Source organism: Microtus ochrogaster, chromosome 22, assembly GCF_000317375.1.
Source record: "Microtus ochrogaster isolate Prairie Vole_2 chromosome 22, MicOch1.0, whole genome shotgun sequence".
Classification (NCBI taxonomy): Eukaryota; Metazoa; Chordata; class Mammalia; order Rodentia; family Cricetidae; genus Microtus; species Microtus ochrogaster.
In genome coordinates, this window is record NC_022023.1 from 11,555,838 (window position 1) to 11,570,817 (window position 14,980).

Consider the following 14,980-nt stretch of genomic DNA (forward strand, 5'->3'; position numbering starts at 1 on the left):
TGGAACTAGCTCTGTAGACCAGGCTGGTCTCGAACTCACAGAGATCCGCCTGCCTCTGCCTCCCAAGTGCTGGGATTAAAGGCGTGCGCCACTACTGCCCGGCTTGGGCCTTATTTTAAAATGACAATTAAAGCAAGATTTTTTTTTTTAAATGTATTTGTCTTCTTTTGGTCCAGGTACTGTTAGTGTTTACCAGAGAAGATTACCAGTGTAATGGATTCTACAGGGCATGTGAGAAGGCTGGGTTTAAGTGCACGGTCACCAAGGAGGTGCAGGCTGTCCTTCCCTGTTTCCTGGACAAACTCCATGACATCATCATCATAGACCATCGAAACCCCCGACAGCTGGATGCAGAGGCACTGTGCAGGTAAGCCGGAGGCCCGCTTCAGAGTCCATGAGCCTTTGCGGCCTTTCTAATGCCCTTATGTGTTTTGATTGTGCCAAGTCATCTCTTTTCTAGTTCCATGAGTTCTAAAGCAAGGGTATTAGTTTTTAAGGCGATTGTTCCTCATGTAAGGTCTGTCCCTGACATTCTTGTTTCTAGGCAGTTTTTCTTTTCACCTGAGAAAGTCAAGTGCATACTTCTATCTTTATGTAGGGTTTAGCCCTGCTTTGATGGGCTTGTCACTAGGTGGACATGGTCCTTTCCTCTGCTTCTTCTGTGACACGGTGCCCCTTGCTTGTTTCTCCAGCAATGAGCAGGTTGGTCAGAGCTCCTCCTGATAATCATTTGCACACTGCCCACTTCCCACCAGATTACCACTAAAGCACTATAAACTTAATTGAAGTGGTTGTCTGGCAACTTAAGCCCCCCTTTCTTCATTCTCCATCCCTTTGAGGATGACGGGTGTGGTGGAAACATGTAAGAACAGATGCGGTGTCCCCAAAGTCGCAGGAACAGCATGCAAGAGTCCCTGCTCCTCCTTCAGCCTTGGAGATGCGAATCAGCATGAGTATTAGTTACCAGGAGCACGCTGGCTTTGTGCAGATGAGGGTGTGCTGTACCAGTGGCCCTTCTAGGCCTGACTGGCCCTCCCTGGCCTTTGTCTCCAGCCTGAGTCTGGTCTTCTCTGGGCAGGAAGACCAGAGTTGGACCCCTAGCCCGCAAGCCCTACAGTGACCTGTTTGGGAAATCCTTTTCAGTAGAGCTTCACAGGGCCTTTAGGTCGGCTTCTATGGGGAAGAAGGGCAGGTGAGAGCGAGAGGAGTCCAGTGGACACTGGGAAAAGAGGAATATTGAGAAAGTGGGGAGATGAGCCGTGGCCCATGAGTGAGATTAGCTGGGCTCTGGAGCTGCGTTTCATTCCTGAGCAGCTCTCCTTGAGGACCACTCTCTGTCCTTAGACCCTAAACCTTCCTCAGCATCAGACCCACAGGAACCTGCTGTCTGCATGCCCTAAGGTAAGCGTTAGCAAAGGGTAAAGGTTTGCTTTCTGTGATCACACTCACGCTCTGAGGGTAGTGATGGTGTTGTAGGTTCATTTCTGTTGGTGTGATAAAATAGCCTGACTTAGCTATTTTAGTAGCTTAGAGGGGAAAGGTTTATTTTGCTTCACACTTCCATGTTAGGGTCCATCGCTGTGGAGAACTCGAGGTGACAGGAACTTGAGACAGCTAGACTACACCCACAGTGGGAAGCAGAGAGAAATGTGTGCAGACATGCATGCTCAGTTGCTTGTATTGCGCTCAGCACAGTTTCTCCACGTTTAGCACAGTTCAGGACCTCCTGCCTAGGGAATGGTGCTACTCACAGTGGACTGGATCTTCCGCACCAGCTAACTTAACTAAGACCACCCTTACAGACATGTCTGGAGGCCAACACAGTGCAGACAGTCCCTCCTTGAGACTCTTTCCAGGGCATTATGGTTATGTCATGCTGCCAATTAAAGTGAATTGTCACCAATAGGTAACTGGGACAGAATCCACAGGGATACTTAAGGCCTGCAAATCTTAAAATAGTTACTCTCTGGCTCTTTATAGAAAAGTGTGCCAGAGCCGGGCGGTGGTGGCGCACACCTTTAATCCCAGCACTCGGGAGGCAGAGGCAGGCGGATCTCTGTGAGTTCCAGACCAGCCTGGTCTACAAGAGCTAGTTCCAGGACAGGCTCCAAAACCACAGAGAAACTCTGTCTCGAAAAAAACCACAAAAAAAAAGAAAAAAAAAAAGTGTGCCAGGACCAAGGCATCCCCTGTATGTGGTAATTCTCTTGTAGACAGCTAGAGTAGCTGTGTTATGTACCATCTCTGCGGGAATTCGGAAGTAGCCACTCAAATCATTTTTGTGTTCTGTGATTCAGAAGTGGCTCTTTTTTTAAACTAATATATCTGAAGTCATGTGGTCAGCTTTGGCTGGTCTGTGTCCCTTCCTGAAAACATCCTCCAAGAGACCAGCGTAGTTCTCCTTTGACTAGGACAGTCTGTATGGTCCTGCCCACGGCTTCCATCTAAAGCCCTCTCCTTCCTGGATGCAGTGGCTGCTTTCTCCTTAGCTCTACCTTCCCCTCATGGAAGCTGAGCTCAGAGCTGTCGCTCCTCCACAGAGCGATCCTTGTTTTTGTCCACTCTTCTGCATCTTGTGTACGTCTTCCCTCTGATCTCGTGGCTATGTTGTCACCACTCATGGTCCCCATCGCTGCTTCCCCTGAGGGTTGTGTTCCTGGTTGGGTGGAGGGCCTCACATCCCTTGGGTCATGTCCTGATCCCCACAGTCTGCATGGGCGGAGCCTTGGGAGATGCAAGGACAGCTGCATTTCCTTCACAGAAAGAGACATGAGCCCAGTGTAGGGGAGATTGTCCCCCCGAACTAACCCAGGTAAATGCATAGAGTGTGGCACCTTAGCTATTTCATTTGAGCATGTAATTGTCACGGTTATCACAGGCACTAGTTAGGAGTTTATCACCTGAGGGAAGATGAAGAAGGTGAATCTGGAGTGCCAAGGGAGTTCGTCCCTCTCGTCTCTCTCCCCAACTGTAACTACACAACTAAAACTTAGAAAATATATCTAATTTTAAGAATTTTTTATATTTAAATATTATTTTATACTTACCATTTACATTTTTGGTTTTTTTTTAAGGTCTATCAGATCATCGAAACTCTCAGAAAATACAGTTATTGTTGGTGTAGTACGCAGGTAAACTTTTTTTAACGTTGAAATTCAGGTGTCAATGTAATGTTATTAACTTTGGTAAATGAGGGCTGACCTGTGGCAGGAGAACCTGTTTGAAGTCTGGCCTTCTTTACTCCTTAGCATTTTACTTTTCTCCTTTGCTTGACTTCAGGGAGGAAGCTCTGCTCTCGGGATTAGTTTTCTGATTTTGAACAACCCTTTACAGGCAAACTGTAAGAGAATTCCATTCTCTAAGGGTGAAGGTTTTCAGATGTGTCTTTCTAGGGCCTTGAGCATTTGGGTGACGTATCAATGTAGGACATCTTCTCAAGTAGGAGCAAGGAGGATAGCAAATACTTAAACAGTGCTATTCATATATCAGTATAGACAGAATGCTTCTGTGTCCTGTAATCTTCCACAAGTGGAAGACAAGAGAATTTAATAGTTCTAATATGTGTACTTTTATATAGTAAATAGATACCCGGACACTACTCAGTTGTGAATATAACCATTGTATCTACAGCAGTGCCAGGCACCTGTGGTCCAGGGAAAAGGATTTATGGTTGAGCCTAGGAGTTTGAGGCCAGCCTGAGTAAGACAGCAAGCCCCATTCCCCCAAACAAATTATAATACCCTTCTAGAAGACAAAAGATGAAATCGAAACTGGAAAGGCTTTTCAAATTCATATACACACATCTAATTCATTGAAGGTACTTGTTATGTGACCGTTGAAGATATATAAATTAGCGAACACTGCCTAACTCTTAACATCTTCCTTTGAAGGGGGGACAGAGAGGAGATGTCGCTAATGCCCTTCATTGCTGCTGGCTTCACAAGGGTATGTGCCTACTTCTTAGTTTTACAAGTATAATTTAGTGTGAAAAATTTTCTATCTCAATTTCGTGTCCAGCAAATTTTTAAAATTATTTTGAAGAAAAAAATTGTTTCTGTTTTGTGTTGGTTTGTTTTGACTTTGTAATCTGCTGATCTGTAATAATTCACTCAAAACTATACCGGCCCAAAGTCGTCCAAATAGAATAAAATGTGCTCTACTAAAACACTCATTTACAAATCTGTTAGAGAATGTGCTTCTGCAATGCTTCCGTGTGTAGCTGAAATCCCTGGAGTCAGTTCGGTGACTCTGGAAATGGGGAAACCCACACACGGGCTCCTCTCTCTCTGCTTCTCTCTGCTTCCACCATCTGTTGTTTCTCTTAAACCTAAAGGCTTCTCGGGATATTAGTCAGCTGATTGTAGGCGAGGCCACAGGAGTCAGGGGCATGAGTGGAAGAACACTTTCTTAGGATGTAGAAGGCCCTGGGTTTGATCCCCTACCCCAAAACACAAACAAAATCCAAAGCGCTTGGGAGATGGGTGTAGAGGTGCATACCTATGATCCCAGCACATCGAGGGAAAAATAATTTGGTAGATATGTAAAATCTTTATCCGGTGAACAACCTGGCTGCAGAGGAGGCTGTTTTTGAAGTGGATAAACAGACATGACTCTTTATCCCAAGATCTTACTGCAGAGCAGTCAGTGATCCCAGTCTGTCTCAAGGCCTCCACCCCATCGGATGGAGTGGGTGAAGCACTGTAGCCAGAACTCTCTCCTTGCTGTCCCTGGCTAGTCAGCAGGAGGCACCTGCATGTCTGTGCAGCCATCTAGAGGATTCCCTGGAGTCCTGGCTGCTATGGGCAGATGGTTCAGTGCTCTGCATCCCTGTCAGGAATGAGCGCTAGAAAGAAAGTCATCTCTGACTTTTGAGTGCGAAGGGCTTGACCTATAAGCGTGCAGACCCATCATGCCCCTGGCCTAAGTCCTTCCCTGCTGGGATTGCACTAGCTTTGCTTTACTTTTTAAACTATTTTTAAATTTTTAATTTAATTTATTTATTTATTTGGTTTTTCGAGACAAGGTTTCTCTGTCCTGGAAAAGATCAGGTAGACCAGGCTGGCCTCAAACTTACAAAGATTCACCTGCCTCTGCCTCCCGAGTGCTGGGATTAAAGGCGTGCGCCACCACTGCCTGGCTAACTTTTTTTTTTTTAAATCTCTGTGTTATGGGTATTTTTGCCTGCATGTGTGTCTGTGCATGTATGCGTACTAGGTGCCAGCAGAGCAGAAAGTGGGTGTCAGACTCCCCTGGAAATAGACTTAGAGATGTTACACTCCATATACCTGTTGGGAATCAAAGCTGGGTCCTCTGGAAGCTCCACCAGTCCTTGTAACCATGGAGCCAGCGCTCTAGCCCCACCACCTGATCTTTTCATTCCTGTAACTGTAGACTGAACGCTTCCTCCTGCCGTCTGTCTTCATGGAGGTCTGCAGCGGGTAGGAACAGCATTGCTTCTCTTGTTTGTAAGCGAGGAGGCAAGCTCAGGAAGTGTCTCTCTAGGATCACACAGCGTTGAAAGCTTGGACCTGGCATGTCCACATGCACCGAGATTGCTCGTCACTCGCAGAAGACACTGATGATGGACATCTGCCACCACTTTGATAGTAGAGGGGCCTCCTCAAATGGCCCATAGCCCATACTGATCCGGCTGGGTCCCATGATGGTCTGCCGAGGCTCTGCCCTCAGGCCTCAGTTTCCTCCTCAGTCAGAGTTACCGCACATTTATCGTGCAGGTAAGAGCGAAGAGCTCTTTTCAGAAACAGGAATGAGCCAGTGTTCCTAAGTGTTTGCTGTCAGAATGAAGCTACAGATGAACCTCTAGCCACGAGTCTCCGTTAGCCAGTTCTGTATCAGTAGATGTTTACTATGGTAGACCCATAGTATCCAGGAGAGAACATTCCACATGGGAACATGTATGGACGTTTTCTATGGTAGACCCATAGTATCCAGGAAGGAGCATTCCACATGTGAACACGTATGGACTTTTTCTATTGTGGACCCATAGTATCCAGGAAGGAGCATTCCACATGTGAACATGTATGGACTTTTTCTTGTTATTGTTCCCAACATAATACAGTATAACAACTGTTTCTATAGCATTTCCCTGTGTTTCTAGAGGTCACTAAAATATGCAGGAAGATAGCATCATTAATGTGTGAGCACTATGTTGTTTTATATAAGGGAGTTGTACAATCTCTGCAGATACTCTGAGACTGCTGTGTGTGACAGCAGACTGACTTCTAAGATACCAGCGTAAAATTTGTTATTCGGTGGTAGCATCGGTCCATTTTCTGTAACTATGCTATTTGCTTTGTGTGGGACATCCATGATGGAAAGGTTGTCGTACACAACGCTTAGTGTCCACAGCCGTAAGAGACGCTGGGCAAACCCATGCCTTCTCCTGGTTCCTGGCTTGCAGAGTGATCGCCAGCCAGCCTCTTTTGCAGTTAGTGGGAACTATTTCCCAGTAGGAGTCCCCCCCAGAGCCACAGGTGTGGGTAGAGGTGCAAGCGTGCTTTGTGTACGGGGAGCTCTTCTGACTGTGAGGACAAAATATTACTTCAGAAAGTGCTTGAAAGCCCAATATCAACTTTCTGCAGTCTCTCCTCCACTTTGTAGGTAACAGGTGGATAAGCAGAGAACCTTAGTATTTATATTTTTAATTTAAAGTTACTTTGGTACATTTAAATCTCATCTGTTGTCTGTTGTACATGAATGATGACGAAGCAGTTTTTAATTTCAGTAGCCAAATTGAAAGGTTTGTGCAGACTTTGTTTTGCAGCATCCATCAGAGGATCTTCATCTACAAAGCTCCCTTTCTGTTTGTAGAGGTATATAGAAAACCCCAGCCTCATGGCCTGTTACAATGAGCTGCTCCAGCTGGCATTTGGAGAGGTGCGATCACAGCTGAAACTCAGGTAACCGTGTCCCTGCTGAAAAGCCCTCCAGACCCCAGGGAAAGTTGCAAACAAAGGTCTTTTGGCCGTAACCAATACCAGTTAAAGCAGGATAGGTATGAGTTGGCTGTCAGGAAAGTGTTTACCATGTCCGGGGCCCCGGCATCCACATGAAAGGCTGGGTGTACCTGTAATCCCACACTGAAGACACAGAAGACTCCCTGAGGCTTGCTGACCAGAAGCCCCTGACTCAGAACACAGCGGGGTTGGGGGGACAACTGGGGAAGGCACCAATGTTGACTCTGGCCTCTATGCTGGACAGGAAGCTGCCAGTGATCCTCAGGCAGACTGCAGCTGGTCTTTCCTTGTCCTACCAGCCAGCTCCCCAATAAACTACATGAGACTTCTTACTAATTATGAAAGCTCGGCTGAGCCCTTAGGTTTGTTCCTAACTAGCTCTTAAATTAACCTTTTTAAAAAAATTAATCTATGTTCTACCACGTGGCTTTTACTTCTCTTTTTTTGTGTGTCTGACTCATTCCCTGTCTGTCTGGCTTCTTTGCCCTTCTTCTCCCCAGCATTCTCCCTACCCTGAAAATCCTGCCTAGGTATTGGCTGTTTAGCTGTTTATTAAACCAACCACAGTGACACGCCTTCACACAGTGTATAGAAAAACCACAACAGAAGACTTTTGGGAGTCATGTTACTGACTAGAGTTTAAATGACTCCCATTTAAACTCAAAGCAGTAGTAAATGAGAAAAAAATAAGATACAAAAATCTCATACACTGGGCTTTCTATTTTGTGTTATAAAGGAGATGAGGAATTTTTTTTTTTTTTTTTTGAGACAGAAATCCCGCTTCCTGTGTCTCCTGAGTGCTGGAATCAAAGGTGTGCGCCCCCACACCTGGCCTGAGGTTTACATCTCTAATACTACAGTTGTCTTCTTTCCCATCTCCTGAACTAACTTCAAACTTTCTTCTTCAGTGCCTTAGCGCAGTGAAGATAGTGGTGTCAGCCGTTAGTCTTGCTTTGAAACCCTGGGTCTCCCTTACCCACTCCTAACTCTTGTTCCTCACTGCATCCTGTCCTCCTACCTCGTAGGCTTCTCCGGCCTCCATTCACTTAATTTTGCTTTTATTTACTCTGAGTAAGGTCACTGTCTTTTGTCTGGATTATTGAATCCACGAGTCAGTCTCCCTACAGTTAGCCCTGGCTTCCTCTTGTCAGGTTTTCACAGTGAAATAACATGTACTCCCATTCGGGTTTCTGTCTTGCAATATTCCACTAAGTTCAAGGTGACGTCCAGACTCCCAGATGTGGCTCCCGAGACTGTCCTTATGCACATTAGACAAAGGAAAAGAGAAACCATGCAGGGAAAGGGAAATGTGGGAAACCTGTTCTGCTAGGAAGCTGTGCGAAGTCCCGGGCTAGAATGTAGAGTCTGGAAACAGGCCTGAGTGTGCTTAGAGCCTGGGGCCTTAGCAGCGTGGCTGCTCAGATCAGCACCGAAAGTGAGCTTTTCAGTGTCTGGGAGCATGGCAGCTGCTTACTTAGTGGAAAAGAAATTAATGTACGCCAGTTTCCCTGCCCCTCACCCCCAAGTAGCCACCACTAAACTAAGGCTTAAATGTAGAGCCGCGTATTTTGCTCAAAAATAAGCAAAATATTTGATTGGATGATGAAGTTTTTTTTTAAATCAGCATGGCCTAAAGGCTGAATTCCACAAAGGGAGAGAAACCAGTCACCCAAAAGGAAAACATTATGTTTCTGTATACTCGAAAAGAAACCCAAACTCTGAGGTAATGTTAAAATTACAGAAAATGGAATGGAAACATTGGTTTGCTGCGTATCCAACGGGCATTAGGTTAGTCCCTAAATAAGGAGCTTTGGTGAATCAGATAATGAAATACTCTGAAAGATATGCACAGGCGACTCACGAGTCAGAAGACGTGAAAAGAAGTTCGGCCAAGCCGGGCGATGGTGGCGCACGCCTTTAATCCCAGGCCGGGCGATGGTGGCGCACGCCTTTAATCCCAGCACTCGGGAGGCAGAGGCAGGCGGATCTCTGTGAGTTCGAGACCAGCCTGGTCTACAAGAGCTAGTTCCAGGGCAGGCTCCAAAGCCACAGAGAAACCCTGTCTCAAAAAAAGAGAAAAAAAAAAAAAAAAGAAGTTCGGCCAAGCTAGGAATCCAAGAAGTGACCATGAGAAAGTATAGCGTTTCCCAGTTTGCAGTTCTGCTCTGGTTGAAGGAGAATGAGGGACCCAATGGGCCTTCTGCAGGCCTGGGTCCTCTAAGTTGCTTCTGTCATGTGTGGAGCTTCTCTTTGGGTTTGTTGTTGATTGTGGGATTTTGAGGCCTTGGCTGACCTAGAACTCACTAGGTAGACCAGGCTGGCCTGGAACTCACTGGGTAGATCAGGTTGGCCTGATCTGCCTGTTTCTGTCTCCCAAAAGTCCGTTTTGCCAATTGAGCTGTCTCACCAGCCAATCTTTTATTTTTTAGGATTATGTTTTATTTTTAATTATGTGTACTTGGGGGTATGTGTACAGGTACCTGCAGAAGCCAGCGGCATCAGATTCCCCTAGCTGGAGTTGCAGGCAGTTATGAGCTGTCTGATATGGGTGTTGGGAACTGAACTAATTTTACTGACATGATTATGAGTGCTAAGCCATCTCTCTAGCCCTGTACATTTTTTAAAAGATTAATTTTTAAATTAGGCGTATGTGTGTATGTCAGGGGGCATTATGCATGCATGCAGGTGTCCCCTGCATTCAGAGGAGACTGTTAGATCCCACCGAGCTGCAGTGACAGGCCATTGTGAGCTGCTGATGTGGCACTGGGAACCAAACCCAGGTCCTCCAGAAGAGCAGTAAGTGCTCTTAACCACCGAGCATCTCTCCAGCTTCCCATTTCTAAGTTTTATTTTTTAAGGGAATACTTATTTACTTTGTGGGTTTGTGTCCGTGGGTGGGGGCACACACAGCTCAGGAAGTCGGTTCTCTCTCTCTAACTACATGAGCCCTGGCGGCCGTACTCAGGTTGTCTAGCAGAGCCTTGTTGTTAAATCACAGCTTCATTGAGCAGGAGGCATGGGAAAGCAGAGTAGCTTTACAGTCACCGTCTGTCCACCCTGTGCATAAGCAGACACTTACTGTCTTAGTCTCGTGAGGCCATAGGGCCTTCTGGTCACACTGGGGTTGGGGGTGTCCCTTATCTAAGACAAAAGCCTGGAAGCAGCCCATGTGCGTCATCACGGGGGTTTGTCGAACATATCTTGGTATAACCTTATAATAAAATACAATATGGTGATTAGATGTGGTGACAGAACTGTAATTATTGATATGTGTTCAGTGAGAAAAGGAAATGATAAACCCTAAGAATGAGTATGTTTTTATAAATATATGTTGGCTTGTGTGTTCATGAAAGAAACTTCCTAGAGTACCTAGTGTTGATATATCTAAGCTTTGGGGCTTCAGATGGTCTGACCTCATTTGTTTCTGAACAACTTTATTGGAATATACTTCATGTACCGTATCATTTATCTATTTAAGGTACATACTTAGTGATGTTTATCATACCCCAGGGTTGTGCACTTATCACCATAATCCTAGGACATTTTCATTAACCCTGGGCCACACCCTTACTTTACTTTCTGTGTCTGGATTTGCCTATTTTTATATATTTCATATAAATTGGAATCATGCAGTATATGATCCTCTGTAACTGACTTCTTGCATTTAAATATAATGTTTTCAAGGTAGATAGGATATACATAGACTATATAGCAGAACTTCATTGGTGTCTATATAATATTCCAGCTTATGTATATGGTACATTTTACTTATTCATTCTTCACTGGTGGACATTTGGGCTGTCTATTCTTGCCAACTGTTATGTATGAGTTTTTGTGTTAACAGATTTTTTGTTTTCATTAAGTACATAATCGAGAGTAGATATAGCTGGATCATATAATGATTCTATGTTTAACCATTTGAAGAGTTTCTAGACTTTTTCAAAATGGGAGCAGCACCAATTTTACATTCGTACCAATAATGTATGAGGTTATCACTAATATTTACTACCCATCTTATTCTCATAGTGGAGCCATAGCTAGCTCGTTTATATTTTCTAAGTTTTGTCAATAAACGTTTGTTACCTGTATAATCAGGTTAGCATTGCAAACGTGAAAGGTGTGGGAATACGCGCACAGTGAGACTAAGTGAAGAAAGGGGCAGCACAGATGCCCCAATACTGTGAGGCTCTGTGCAGCATGTCTAGACTCTCTTCCCCTCACTTAGTCTTTGTGAAGGTTCTCTAGTGCTGAGAAAGGCCACCATAGGGGCTCAAGGGTCCCCCACTGCACTGGTGTGTGACCATCCTGGTGTGCAAACAGGACCCTGAGGATAAGGGCCACAGAAGGTCTTCTCTGTTTTTAAAGATTTCCCCTTCCTCTTTCTGAGCACACATTAACCTCGATAAGCTGCTATAATACCCTGAGGTTGCGTTAGATCTAGTAATCATGATTAGCATAAATATGTTCACCAGTCCTCTTGTTTCTGTCCGTAAAGGGCTTGCAACGCAGTATTCACTGCCTTGGAGAAAAGCCAAGAAGCGATTGAAATTACGAGTGAAGCCCACATCATACAGGTTTGTTCTTCTGGAGATTTATGCTTACAGCTCCATTTTGTTTGTTCTCAGCTTTAGGATGGTAGCCCTACAGTTTGGTTTTTCTTTTTGAATACAAGAGGCCTCCCCCCCCCCCTTGAGATGATTGTAAGAGCAAAATCAATAAAATACATAATTTTTAAAAATAAACTCTGTAGATAAGAAAAGAGAATGATTACTTACAGTGCTTAGACATGTAGAAACGCCAGACCTTCCCTTGTTACCTCTCCTGGGTGGGTGGCTGGGGCCCAACCGGGAGAGACTCAGGAGTGCTGCCAGCTGCCACACCGCTTTCTTCACTGTGATTACTCCCTTTCCTCGGGGCTTTTGGAGGCAGGTGAAATTTACAGAAATTGACTAAAAACAGTTAAAATGAAGACAAAAAAATCAGACTAGACTACCATTATTAGCAACACTGGCTTCTATAAGATAGATGTCTATAAAGATAACATGGCTGTTACTAAAAGATGCAGCTGTCCAGGGGAAGTGTTGCTTTAGTCTGGGAATGAACTCCACTCTGATTTCGGGTCACAGGGTCTGACTTATTATTTTGCTATTGTTATTGGTGGTGGCATTTGGGAGTTGGTGCTAAGAGGCCACACAGGCCAGGAGTCGAGGGCACAGGCTTCTGTCTGCCTCAGCCATGCATCTTTAGGCAAGTTACTTTCTGTAACTGAATCTTTCTCTGACAAATGGGCGTGACAGTAACTGCAGCCACCAGCCTTTCCTAAGTGTTGAGGGCTACCGGGCTCATGTGTGTGAAGAGCTTACTCCCTTGATAACCACTGCCAGTCTCTGTTCTGCCATTTCTGTCTCATCGTCGTCACCAGCACATGCTCAGCGCTCTCCTCCATTTCCCCCGTCTTATGTGTTTGAGGCTTACGGTCAAACGTCTCATTTACAAACACTTCCTAGTTGGTAGCCTGCTTTCCACACCTTACTCCTTTGAGTCACACCAGAGAGGCATGTTGTCATTCTCCCCATCCAGGTGAGCCCGAGTGGATGAAGTGACTTGCAGGGGTCCAGAGGGCAGAGCCTGGCACTTTATTTCACTGTAGCACCATCCGGGCAGCTCTGGCGTGGCAACCTGGGTCTGTCCTGAGAATAGGCCTTCCTTTGTCTTCCTTGAGGGTAGAGTGGGCCTGCTGCCTTCCTGGAGCCCCAGATACAGCAGGAAGCCCAGCCAAGTGCCTTCTAAGCAGAAGCTTCCCTGGAGACAAAGTTCTTGTGGCTTTAGAACATTCAGGATGAAGCCCAAGTGGCTGGGTTTGGGGGGGCAGGGTAGCGCTTAGGTGGAAGGCCTTTGTTTTTTCAAAACATCCTTTAAATTTACTTCTTTTTTTTCTTTTGTCTCTTTCCAGTATGCAAACCCTGCGTTTGAAACAACAATGGGTTATCAGTCAGGTGAACTGATAGGGAAGGAGTTAGCACAAGTGCCCATAAATGAAAAGAAAGGGGACTTGCTTGATGCCATAAACTCGTGTATCACGATAGGCAAGGTAAGTGGAATGTTAGTACTGTTATCACCTCCAGGTAAGAGGGAGGACACCGCGTGGAACAGGCGACCTCAGCCCTACCCTCTCCCCAGATGCAGAAACTAAAGCCAAGAATGCCGTAAGATTAACCAATACACGGAGTCCCTGGCATTGACCTTCAAATCATTGTTGTTATCTGGGTGGTGGCTGAATAAGTGGTGTTTCTAATAACTGGACTTTTAGGTGGTAGACACTAGCACGTGGTTCTGGGTGAGGGTCGCCAGGAGGGAGCACTCCCTCAGAGCACGTGAGCCTCAGTCATTCAAAATTTTCAAACGCCTGCTGTGTGCCAAGCTCTGTGCTAAATTCTCCCTAGGACGATCACAACAAGCACGTTTCCCTCAGAGAACCCGTTTTCTAGAACTGGGAACAGATGGGATTGTGGTTGCATGGATGAGAGGTCATGAGCACAGTGCTAAAGGAGCAGGCAGGAGGCTCCACTGTGGCTGGTCTGCGCCGGGGCTGCGATGAGGAACCCTGTCTCAAATTAAATAACCAAAGCCCAGAAGAACACAGAAAGAACAGGCTGCATGCAAGGGCCCAGTACCAGGACTCAGGGTTAGCTAGGCGCTGCTTGAACTCTCCTGTCTTCTGCCTTCACGTTTTAAGATCAGGGTGCTGTTTGTCTTACTGGGAGTGGGCAGTCTTCTGGGGAGAGAGGAACAAGGATGCTCTGATGCGCTGTTAGATGATGTGCTCTCCCATGGCCATCCTGGTCTGTCATTTTGGTCCTTTGGTGATAGTTGGAGCCAGAGGGTTTGTTGTTGTTTGAGACAGGGTCTCTCTGTGTAGATCAGGCTGCCCTCAACTCAAGAGATCTGCCAGCTTCTCCTTCCCAAGTACTGGGATTAAAGGTGTGTACCAGCATACCTGGCCTTTTTTTTTTTTTAAGCCAGTGGTTTTATTGTTGGATATCAACTAGTCTGAACCCTTGCCAGGCATGCTGGATCCTCTTACCGTGCAGAGGAGAGCAAAGGACCCCAGGGCATGCGGGCAGTGTATCAGGTGTGTATACACAGCACCTCATTTCTGCTGGACTGACACTGCTGGGGACTGGTGCAGAAAGCCTCACACCTCAACAGCAGACACGGTCATGAGCAAAGTTCGGAAAGGCTGAGTGTCATTGGCCCTGAAAGGAGTCTGGCCATTCGTCTAGGGCATTTCAGAGCTTTTGGGGAGTGTGGAACAGTGTTGCTATCCATTGTCAGTAACTGCTGGGTCACTGAGGTGAGAGGGTAGACAGTGTGTCTAACCCAGTCTCTGTAGGGAAAGGGCTATTGGGTCAGAGGCTTTGTGGAGCCATCATGCTCTGGTCAGCAAGGAGAGCTCAAGTGTCCACTGGGGCCCAGTCTGGCAGAAGAGAGAAGACCATTCAGAAAATGGTCAGATGGCCAGAGCCGTAGGCATCATGATGTCACATGACAGGTGTGGAATAATCAATTTGGAAACCCTGAGCCAGAAGAGAAATTCCCATGCTGTTGACGCAGAGGGTTGCAGACGCCATCATGAGAAATCCCCATGCTGTTGGCACAGAGGGTTGCAGATGCCATCAGGCCACAGACCCTTCTATCGTTGCTCTCTTTGGGGTAGATAGAGATGCTGACTTGATTTTTTCAGGTTCACTTGTGTGCCTCCTTGTATCCTTTTTCCTTCTTTACCATAACTGCCTTGGTTGGGGGGGGGCGTGGCTTATAGTTTCCCATCTTCCAGGTAGCTAAGCTTTACATGGCCTTTCCCTGTCTAGACATCTTGACTTTTGCCCTTTTGTGGCCCCACTCCTCCCCCAGGACACGATCTTGATCTCTCTCTCTCTCATATATATGTGTGTGTGTGTGTGTGTGTGTGTGTGTGTGTGTGTGTGTGTGTGTGTGTGTGT

General features: G+C 46.0%; 1 protein-coding gene across 1 annotated transcript in view; it reads left to right on the top strand.

The window, feature by feature from the left end:
• The window catches only part of Pde8a (phosphodiesterase 8A), a 102,308-nt gene that overhangs the window by 61,455 nt on the left and 25,873 nt on the right, over positions 1–14,980 (top strand). The window contains exons 3-8 of the mRNA XM_013350194.2: positions 177–367; positions 3,075–3,131; positions 3,891–3,945; positions 6,832–6,920; positions 11,473–11,551; positions 12,931–13,068. Of these exons, the coding sequence (XP_013205648.2) occupies positions 177–367; positions 3,075–3,131; positions 3,891–3,945; positions 6,832–6,920; positions 11,473–11,551; positions 12,931–13,068 (609 nt within the window). The remainder of the gene's footprint in view (positions 1–176; positions 368–3,074; positions 3,132–3,890; positions 3,946–6,831; positions 6,921–11,472; positions 11,552–12,930; positions 13,069–14,980) is intronic.